The sequence below is a fragment of the Cavia porcellus genome, unplaced genomic scaffold (genome assembly GCF_034190915.1).
Source record: "Cavia porcellus strain 051 isolate PalLab524CR breed Dunkin Hartley unplaced genomic scaffold, mCavPor4.1 scaffold_7, whole genome shotgun sequence".
NCBI classification, from domain to species: domain Eukaryota; kingdom Metazoa; phylum Chordata; class Mammalia; order Rodentia; family Caviidae; genus Cavia; species Cavia porcellus.
Genome location: NW_026947490.1, coordinates 46,906,015 through 46,917,780, shown reverse-complemented (window position 1 = coordinate 46,917,780; position 11,766 = coordinate 46,906,015). Strand labels below are relative to the sequence as shown.

Genomic DNA, 11,766 nt, shown 5'->3' with positions numbered 1-11,766 from the left:
TCATAGTAAGATACTTATGAGATCAGCACTATTAACAAATGTTAAAATTTATATTACACTGCGACTGACTATATATGCTTTGTAGTACAACAAAGCTCAAAAATTCATTCATGTTGCATAGTTGAAGCTTTATGGTAGTGAGGTAACAACTTGTTAATTTCCTTTATCCTAATCCCTAGTAGATACTGTACCACTCTCTGTTTCAATCAATTTGACTATATTAAGCACCTCAGATAATTAAATCATGCAGTTAGCCTATAACTGGCTTATTTCACTTAATACATATCCTGTAGGTTTATCTGTCACTGTAAATTGTGTATAATCTTCTTTTTGAGGGTAAATAGTATTCCATCCCACATACTTACCATAGTTTCCTTAATCCATTCATTTGCCTATGAACATTTGAGCTATTTCCATAATTTGATTCTAGTATTTAATGTCATAACAAATGTTGGGAGTACAAATATATCTTTAGGGATGTCACTTTAACTGAGATAAATAGAAAGATGATCAATAGCAGTAATTAGCAGGGAAGCACAAATGAAAACCACAATGAGATATTACCTCCCAACAGTGACAAGTGATACTATTTTTTAATCTATCAACATCAGATACTAAATACTCAAATGGACTTGAGGAAAAGAAAACCTGCACATTTCCATGGTGGAAATGTAAAATTGTAAAACTTCTACGGAAAAAAGTACAGAAGATCCTCACTTATTTAAAAATAAAACTACCATAAGATCCAACAATTTCATATCTAAATAAGAATCTCCAATTAGGTAGCTTTGTAAATCTTCACTAACAGGTCTCTAATTTTCTCTTCATCTCTGTTTCGGCTTCAATGCTAGGATCTCAGAAGAACATTTCAAAAGCATCAATTAAGAGGTAGGCAAGGAAGAAAACTTGAGGAATCACACACTAACTGAATGCCAATGATGGGCCTGTGATATATCCCTGGGGCACAAGCAATGGCCTGGAGAGCGCAAGGTCCTGAGTTATGTTATCAGCACCAAAATAAATATACACGTACATAGAGTCCAAATAGTGATGACCTCTGTGATCTAGAGCAACGCCCAGAGGCTGGATATGCTCTGGCCTGAACACCTTGGTTCAGCCTGCTGAGTCTCACGCTTGACCCATCACACTTTTCCTTCCTTTGTCCAGCTCCTTCACACCTGGACCAGCTACAATGACAGTGCCAGGAATAAACTCAACTTACATCACGGAGTTCCTTTTTGAAGGCTTCTCTAGTTATGGGTGGCAGCACAGGCTTGTGCTCTTTGTTGTTTTCCTAACACTGTACCTGCTGACTCTGTCTGGCAATGTGATTATTGTGACAATTATTCGCCTGGATCGTCACCTTCACACTCCCATGTATTTCTTCCTGAGCATGCTTTCTATCTCCGAGACCTGCTACACTGTGGCCATCATTCCACGTATGCTTTCTGACCTCCTGAATCCTCAGAAGACTATTGCTTTCCAATACTGTGCCACACAGCTCTTCTTCTTTCTTACATTTGGAATCTGCAGCTGCTTTCTGCTGACAGCAATGGGATATGACCGCTATGTGGCCATCTGCAATCCTCTAAGGTATTCGGTTATCATGGGCAAAATGGCTTGTATCCAGCTGGCATCTGGATCACTGGGATTTGGCCTGAGCATGGCTATTGTCCAGGTCACATCTGTGTTTGGTCTGCCTTTCTGCAATGGCTTTGTCATCTCCCACTTCTTCTGTGACGTGAGACCCCTGCTGAAGCTGGCCTGTGCAAATACCACTGTCAACGAGATCATTACCTTTGTCGTGAGTGTTTTTGTCCTTGTTCTACCAATGACCCTGGTCTTCATCTCCTACATCCTCATTATCTCCACCATCCTTAGGATTTCCTCAGCAGAGGGCAGGAAGAAGGCCTTTGCCACCTGTGCCTCCCACCTCATAGTGGTCGTCATCCACTATGGCTGTGCCTCGATCGTCTATCTCAAGCCTAAGTCTAAGAGTTCCCTGGGACAGGACAGACTCATCTCAGTGACCTACACTGTTGTCACACCCTTGCTGAACCCTGTTGTGTACACCTTAAGGAACAAAGAGGTCAAAGATGCTCTGTGCAGGCGATTGTGAAGAAAGCCAATCTGGATAGTTTGTGAAGCTGTTTTCTTTACACACACAGATTATTTGTAATGATTACTATACCATTTCAACATGTGACATCAGGAACAGTGGACTAAGTTGAAATGAGTGCTAATTGAGGTACTTAAGCTTTTCTGTGTTCTTCACTAGAGGTATGAGCAAATGACTTGGGTTAGGATATAATGTAGTACAAAGATTTTGGGTGTCATTGACACCCAACGACACTCACACTTACACAGAGATACAAACATTCTGAAATGTTTTCAGCTCTATATACAAATTGACTAACACACAAAATCCAGCAGAATCCTGATGAATGGTTCAAAAACCACTTCAGAGAGATTTTTTTCTGTTGATCAGAATGCTGGAATAGTTGTGTGGCCACTCTGTCATGTAACTGAGGAAACACACATGTACATTTTCTTTGATTTTCTTGCCTACTTTCTCCCATGGCTTCACAAACTGGAGATAAGTGCACATCTTCAAAGTGGACACCACTTCCCTAGATGGCCTGGAAATAGTACAGTGTAAGACATCCAAAACCACCACCCACAGAGTACAGAGTTTGGTTTTACATGGTCATGACATGTCCAAAAAGAAAAGTCATATTGAAAAGGAAACCATCCAGAAAGTTACAGCTCTTTTTGTACTCTCAATACTGGACTACTGAGAATACCATTTGAGAGATTTCCCTGAATGAACCTAAATTCTCTGAAATAGTGTTAGAAACATAATCACTTTTACTACATTATTAGGCAGCCTTTATTGATGAACAGCAATCCAAAGCTTTGTTATAAGTTTTACAAGAAGCTCATAACATGCTCTGGATAAATTTTAGAAGTTTCTTTGACCCTGCCATTTTTACCTGTGTTCTAAATAGTATTTCACATCTAAGCATTGCAGGAAGTAAAAGTGGATTGTCTGAGGAACCCTGTGTCATCCTTCCATGTAACTCTTTCTGCTGAGTAATCAGTCACACTACAAGTTCCAAGCACAGTTACTGTGGTACTCAGAACCCATCTGATCCAGTGATGTGGCTCCATAAAGCCAAGACCTCAGCTGTGGAAGTGCCATCAAACTTGCAGCAGCTGAAGATGGCATGAGCCAGTGGAAATAAACAAGTACTTTAGCTCAAATTAACGTTGTCCCTTGGCAAAATATCAAGACCTGGAAAGTCAGGCTCCAGATGTTGCTGGAGATAATGATATCTTTGCCTCAGTGTCAAGATTTTCAGAAATGATAGCCAATTCATATCTGTCCTGTTGGATAAAATACAATTAAAATATTCTGCATAATATTCTGTTTAACCTGGCTCTAAAATGTTGAGTAAAAGTCTGATCAATGTAACACCATTTCTTTGTTGAACATAAGTTTGTTGGCTATTGTAGTCTATACACCCAGACTGCATCACTCAGGACTTACACATGCATTCTCCCTGTACTATGGGGAATGTGGGCTGAAAGCTCTCTACATGAACCGTTCTTTCTAAGCAACTCCAGTGACTCCCTTTGAATGCAAAACAATTAATGTGACTTTGCTTATTTAGAGACTCCTTACACTGATATTTAAAAAGCTGGCTAGGATATTTCCTTCTCTCTTCAATTGGCTCTAAGCATTGCAAATAAGCCTAGATGAGGTGCTAATATGTAATCTCTATAGCCAACAACAGACAGTCCTGATTCTTAGCATAGTGTTAGCCATACAATACAAGTTCGTACAGGATAAAAGCAATAGAGATGTTAGAGCAAGTAGCTCCAGGAATATCAGCTGGGTATGAGCCTCAAGATAAGAGGCTATGGCTCCCCAGGGCACAAGAGTTTGCATATCAGAAGCCAAAGCCATAGTGCCCCCAAAACAATTCCAGTGCTACCTTAATTGGATTATGTACATTGATCCTTCTGCATATCTTTATCTCTGCAATTTACAGAGATGCAGTCCTGTACCTGGCTACCCAGCTCAAGTTACTCACTGATTCCATCATCCTCACTGTCACTCATCCCTGTGCCACCCCTGTTCTTCACCAGATAATAAATTCTGGGAGAGGCCTAGGATCAAAATCTGCACTTAGGACCCCTTGGCTGCCCTTAACCTGGAATATGTCTTAGTGTTTTTACTCTTGCTGTGGATTGCATTGATGGTAGTAGATTGGAATTAACTTGCTGGGATTCCAATAACGTCTTAGTGGGATTACAAATATAACTTTTTGGTTTCTGAGGAAAACTAAAAAGAATATTACAACACTTGGATGACTAAAGTCGATATTTGGGTTTACAATACTGCTTCCTCCCAGTTCTGACTGTAGTTTGGGGGAGAGAGATATGTCTAGTTCAGAAATCCAACTGTCATTAAGATAATTATGAAGAGGCTTCCTCCATTCAGAGCACTCATCTGTGAGATGAGCTGAGCTGTTTGTTGTCTGTGCCACATTTTCTATTACCTGCCTCTTCTACCCTGTTACCGTGCACAGTGCAGAGGTGGATAGCATTTGTTAATGAAATTCCTGCTTTAAAGTCTGTCACAGAGTCTTTCCATGGGTTCTAAATCTGTAAAACTGTAGGAAAGCAATTTCTAGAAAAGCAATTATCATTAAGTGAGGACTCAAAATTTAGTTGTGATATGTCTAGAGGAGGAAGAAGGTCAGCAGCTCCTCCATTTGCCTGTTTTTAAAAAAATGATTTCATTGTGTTTGTGGAGCTACATTAACTGTGATTCAATTTAGTTGTCAGCAGTATAGTATTGTCTGCTTGGAAACCATTTAAAAATAAAGATCTGAATTTTCTCAGAATTTACAAGAAGTCATTTTTTCCTTCCAAAAATTTTCTGTAAGCAGATTCAAATTCATTGCATTCAGGTACTATACCTTTCAAGGAGATTACTGATCATTCTCAGAGTTGCTGAAATTCAACCTTCAATGAAATAATGAAAGGGAGGCTGTGACTTTCCAGTTTTCAACAAGGGGAATAGTGTTGATCTCAGTCATGTAAGCAAGTGAATTTAATAGTGACCCATGATACTGTTGTAAATGGTATTTGGTGGAATACTCAAGAACTTCACGTAACTGTTCAGAGCTGGGCAGACACCTAAGTTTGATATTCAGCTCCATTGTCCTGAGGACCTGTGCTGTTCCCAGGTGTCCTCAGATACCCCTGTCATCCTTAACAGTAAAATGTTCCCACTGTCTTCACTTCCTATTTGGCACGTAGAGAAAAAAAGCGGAATCTTTCCTGATCTCTCAGTACCCAAATGACTGACTGGATAAATCTGTGTCTTATTGTCCTCTCTAGAGATGGCCTGTGCAATGTTTTTTTCCATAAGCTATGATTTGTGAACTACTTTCTTGATTTACAAAAATACACAACTAATTATGAGAAATTCGTGAGGATTTGTGTTGGCCTATAATGAAAGGATAAATATTGTTCTAAGTTCTTCCTAGACACATTCAGTATGAAGTTGAAAATGACAGAGTGTACCACAGTGTGTATCTGTGGATTCTTATAGTCATCTGTAAAAAGACCCTTTCTCTGACATAAATAGAAAATATTTCATATATGTTAAGTAAAAGTCTATGTATAAATGGTATATTCTGGAGGTTACAAAATTCTCAATTCTGAATTCTGTTCTACATTCTTTTTTGAATAAGCTGTGAATAATCATCAGAAAGGTAATAGGGAAGAAGTAGTAGCCATGGTCTGAAATGAACACAGAATTTAGATATGTGGGAGAGCACAGGATTGAAGGACCAAGGTGTGAAACAGGATGAGAAGTTCACACTGCAGCTCCCTGGGCATGACCTGAGCCACTCTGAGTCTGGGTAACCACAACAAGGCAATGGAGTGACAGAGGAATGAATGACACATGTCTGGGCTGGAGGGAACTTACAGAAAACTTTGTCCAAAACCCTCATCTTACAAAGAGGAAATAGAGTCTCAGAGACAGCAAGGATCTGGCCCAACCCACAGTTAGTGATATCTGGATCCTCTATTTCTGTCCTCTATCCATAGCCCTCCTAGCTTGTACTGAGGGTAAGAAGAGAGGCACATTTGTGCCATGAAAGAATATAGAAACTCTCAGGATATGTACCTAAACATGAGCAGGACTGAATTTTCTACCCACATGAAGTAGCTCTCAGTAAGTTCACGTCATTAGGCTTGAGATCCACCTTTATAAAAGGAGCAAGCTACTTTTTAGCCTGATGTCTGTGTTGCTGACTGCTGTAGTACTCACTGGGGCAGAGTGTCCCTAAAGCAAGTTCTGGCCTCAAGGCTGTGAGTTGAAGCAATGGAGTATGGGGTGAGGTGTAAGTGGAATCATCGGGGAACCGCCTAACAGGACTTTCTGTGACCAGTTTCAGGACTTCGGAAATCTCTTCACTCACCTGAGCTTGTTATATCAAACTAAGCACCATGCTGTTCACTGAGAATGTGGCCGTTTCTTAACTCTCTGAGCTATAAAATCAACCAATTAAACAAATGAAAACAATGAAGATATTTTTGTAAGACATTAATAAATCCCTATATGAATACATTTTAAAAAATCTGTATAGAGAGAATAAAAACAGAAAAGAAACTGAGAAGGCAAAGGTTATTAACACCAATAATCTCTATTTCCTTTGAAGTTAAAAGCATTTCTGGCAGATCCAATGGATATTTATGAATATCTGACCCAGTTCAGCTTCCTCGAGACATCAATTGTTGTAGAATATGGATCAGTTAGATGCCCTCCTCTCACTGACTGTTATCAATTCTTGGGCAGCACTGAAAAAATGTACCTTTCTTGCCCCGCAACTTTCTCTAAGCGTTCAGTGTAACCATCTCCATGATCCTGCTGGAGGGGACAGAAAAGGGGAAGTGGTGGATCTCACACTGATGCTAGAAGTTCCTACGTCTTTGTCTATAAATCTTTGGAACTTAAACAAACCTTCATAGTTACAGTCTCTACTTGATTCTGTGCAGAATCCTTGAAGGAAGACAGAATGTGTATTATCATTACTATTGGAAGAATAAAATGTTTATTTTTTTGTACCAAGAATCGAACTCAGCACCTCACGCTTGCCAGCCAGTCCATCAGTCTATATCCCCAGTCTAAGAATTAAACATTAAACCTCCACGGAAGAAGAGAAGGTTTTCCCTAGTTACAAACCTAGAAAACAGAAGAGTCGTGATTTGTATTCATGTCTTCTCCTTTGTGGTTTAAGCTCTTCCTAATGGATGGCTTTTTAGGAAGCAGAAACTGAATTATTCCATCCAGTCCATGGAGATGTCTTGATGAATATCTTCAGTGGATGTTGTGAGGACATAAAATGAAAGGGAAAATAAACAAACGGTCCATTTCCTTTCCTGAGAACTTACTTGGTCCCAGATTATTTTCAGAGGTAAGAGTTCTTATTTCTATTATTTGCTGGGATTTTTCCAATATGGTTAATTAAGTTACACCGTAGAGACACAAAAAGCCCAAGAAATAAGTTTAGGGGTTAATTTTCTTTACTAGTTTTCTTATGTTTACAATTTTAGTTTGGCAGTTATTTTCTTTCAGTACTTTGAAAATTTCATTTCATTGATTTTTGTTTCCCATCATTGTTGCTGAAAGAACAGTTAATGGCCTTATTCCCTTATTTTCATTTTCTTACATGCCAATAATGATTGTAGAGCATTTCTCTTGCTGCATAATAAATATCATGTATTTGGGACTTAAAACAGCACATATGTATTTCTTGCAATTTCCCCAATTAGGTGACTGGCCCTGAATGAGCTGGTCTTCTGCTCAAGGGCTCGCAAACCTATTTAATGGTCAATGGATCTGTAATCTTTCCCACAGTTTGGCAGCTGCTTCTAAACTATGTGATCGTTGAAAGAATTTGGTTCCTTGTGGTTGTAGGGCTGAGGCTGAAATTGCCTTATGCTTATGAGTTGTGACTTCCTTTCAGTTTCTAGAAATTGCTCATATATATATATATATATATATTTGCCCAAGGACCTCTTTAAAATTCTCTTATAATTGGGCACCTCACTTCTTCAATGACATCCCAGTAGTATCTTTTGTTGCAGCCTGCTTAGGTAGATTTTTTTCTTTCACTTTTTATGATTTTAATTATATATATCATTGGGACAGGCTATGATAATTCTATACATGTATACAATGTGTTGGGTTCTTATATAATGTATTTTACATATCCTATCATGCTTGTTATATTTCGTTGGGTAAAAGTTAATTAAGTTCTGCCAGTCTTCAAAGAAAGGTATTTAAATTTTGCTATCTCCCATAATGGACCACCTTAGGGACAACCTGCCACAGTTACAGTTATAAATTCAACGTGGTTATTTTATAGCTATGTTTCTGCCAAATGCTTGGGGATTTTTTTCTTGATTTTTAATCATTTGACCTTGTTTTGTGGTACACTGCAGATATTTTTGTTACATTCTAAAAACTTTATATCAGAAATTAGTAAACTTTTCTGTGAAGAAGTCTAAATAGTAAATAATTTAGATTTCTTGGACATAATCTCTGCTGCATTAAATTCCATGGTAATCCAAAATAATCACAGATAATTCGTGAATGAATGAGAGTGGTTGTGATTCAAAGAAACTTTTTGATTAAATGCAAATACATAATTTTCAGATGTCACAAAACACTCCTTCCTTTTTTATCTGCTTTGATCATTTAAAGTATAAAAATTATTATACATCTTACAATCTGTACACAAATAAGTGGTGATCACCTTGACTGGCAGGCTATAGTTGCCCATCCCTGTACTATGTACATGTACAGGGATGTTTATTGTATGTATATGTATTATGTATGTACTACATATGTACTATGTACATACAATAAACTGAAAATCAATTGAGGTTTTAGAATGTCTTACTTTCTCGGGTTAAAATTTTATTTTGCTTCCTGGGAGGTGGTTAGACTAAGGACAAGTTCATATTTACCTAGCAAGAAATGAAACTTATTTAAAGAGAGTTCTAGTCTTTTGAGGGTTAGCTTAATTCCACCTACTCATTCCTGTAAGAGCACATGGAGACGGCTACATGCTCTACCCTGTTGCTAAGTTCTTTTGACTGAAGGTGACAAATGAGAAACCATAATTACTCAAGGAAATTATACAGAATTAAATGTCAGGATAGTGTCGCTCTATACCTTTTCTTGCTAGATTCTTGTCTTCTCAAATATTCACTAACCTGGCAGCAATATCTACTTTATCTAGTCATTTTATCATCATTTTAGAGATTTTGGAGACTCTGTCCTTCAGTGATAGAAAGACATGAAGAGCAGCACAGTAAAAAAGACTTTAGCAAAGAGTCATTTACTCCCAGTTGTTTGCCTTGACATCAGTTACTTAATTTGTGAAATGTTGATAAGAACACTTACGTACCTATGTCCACTTATTATCATTCCCAGCTCACAGTAACATATCAATGCAAAAATGAATGAATAAAGGCCCAGATAAATAATATCCATTTAATATTTACATGGAATTAAGTTAGCAAAAAACATGGAATTAATTGTACCATTTGCAAATTAAATTGCTATTCTAACATTTTATTCACCTTTATGAAGGTGCCTTCTTAGGTTGGTATGACCATCAGTACCACCATTGTTTAAATAAATTAGAATTAATTCAATTCAACCAGTATAATACAACTAACTTGTGAAGCAAGACATGCTGCTTTAACCCGAGTTTTCCATTTATTATTTCAATGCTCTAAAATGAAATGAATACATGTACATAGCTTTGTACTGACAGATTAGAAAGACATATAATGGATTGACCATTGTGGTTTAGAACAATAATGTTCAAGTACACCAAGAGAACACAAGATGAATGAATAAAAGCTTCTCACTACACATGCTCAAAATTGATGTGCGAATGTAAGATTGATATGAAAAATTATTATAGCATTAAACACATCACAATTTCAGTGCCAACTTTTATATATCTTATAACTATGGACACGTGAAAATCTATTTGGGCTATAGATAATGAGATCAATTTAGTAGATAGAAGATGACTGTTAAGAGTTGAGATCAGGGGCCAAACTGAGCTAAAGATTCTAAAAATGAATTCAGGGCATGTGACAAGCACAGGAGAAAGAATAAATACCAGTTGAACAGTGTAAAGTTCACAAGATAGAACTGAGGGGTGATTTTATCAGAAACATCAAACCGACTTCACGTGTCAGGGTACCCGAAGGTCATCACTGTATGTTCCTGGCAGAAAAAAATCCCTGCTTAAACTCTTCTTGGAAATCATTCCTTTTCCTCTCTTGTATATGAAGAGTTATCCCATAAGGTATTAGGCTTCCCTTCCTTAGCCCTGGAATAGTGCACAGAAGTATGACAGAGATCCTAGCAACACAAAGTTTACCCTAAAATAGAAAATTAGAATTCTCACCCACAGAGATGTTCCCAGCAGCTTAGCCAACTCTGTCCTCCCAAGGGTTCTCTCATTGTGGGGGTGCGGGGGATAATGAGTCACCTTGGTAATGAGGTCTCCAGGCTGCTGTTTGTATTCTGTCCTTTGCCACTGATCAGTTGGGAGTACTGACTGCATTTTAGAAAGAGATCCAGCACTTGAGACAAAGGTTTTACACCTTATTAAGAATCTCCAACTTAGAATTTGTGCTTCTTTCAGCATGTGATACCAGGAAAATCTAAAGAAATTTAAGATGACTTTGCCTGTCTTTACAGCAACCTTAGACATGAGACGACTGAGATAGACATCATGTCTTTCTTCTACGTGTACATGTTTTTAGGTACAGCATTCTGGGTGATATCGAGAGTTTATTACCAAAGAAGGAAATCCTGTTAAACCATAGTACTGGTCAGTAAGACTTCACTAAGCTTCTGATTAAGAAACTCATGTGCTATTCAATCCAATAGCATATTTCTACAAAGTGACCTAGTGATAAACAGCTGGTGTTTCTTTACATTTTTGCAGAGGACATTGACATACATCGCAGAAACATTTCACAAAAATCAGTACATATTTATAATCCACTATTTCACACAGTCAGATTTCTAGAATAGTGGATGCATCTTGGGCCTGAGCACAACTCTCTAGAAGACTACAGAAGTGGAAAACCAGGTAAATATCGCTTTTTTGTCTGCTAGGGTGGTAGTGTTTGTTAGAGTGTACACTCAGTCATCACATAACCAGTGGTAGTTTACACAAGAAGGAAAGTGTGTGTCTGAGAGGAAAGTATATCATCTCTAAGAATTTCTACATGTAAATCAATAGTTTAATGTAGAGAGAAACGACTAAAATACTTGAAAGGCATTTCACTGGAGTTTATCCCAAAGACTGTTCAGGAATCTAAAGTCTGTTGGAGCCAAGTCCACTTTGGTAGTTTTCTTTCCCTGCTTCTAATACAACACTTACGCTTTTGACTACTGAGCACATTATGTTGGTGAAGAAATGTTTTTTCTTGGTAAAATCAAGACAAATTACACATTACATAAACTCAAATGCATGGAAGATTTTGAAAACTCCAGGAAACAATCCAGTGACTATATTCCTTTCTCTACCAAAAAAAAAAAAAAAAAGTGCTAATATGCAGTATATTCCTCTTGAATTGATTAGGAACAAGCCTTCTATCACTTATTTTGTCATTATTTGGAAGAAAGAAAAGTAATAAAAA

At 37.7% G+C, this 11,766-nt stretch overlaps 1 protein-coding gene across 1 annotated transcript; it reads left to right on the top strand.

Moving 5' to 3' along the window:
• The first annotated feature begins 1,192 nt into the window (after positions 1 to 1,192).
• LOC100725558 (olfactory receptor 10J3) lies at positions 1,193 to 2,145 on the top strand. The gene is given in 2 exon segments (XM_013149097.2): positions 1,193 to 2,038; positions 2,041 to 2,145. Coding segments are annotated over 2 exon segments (951 nt in total).
• The last annotated feature ends 9,621 nt before the right edge of the window (positions 2,146 to 11,766 follow it).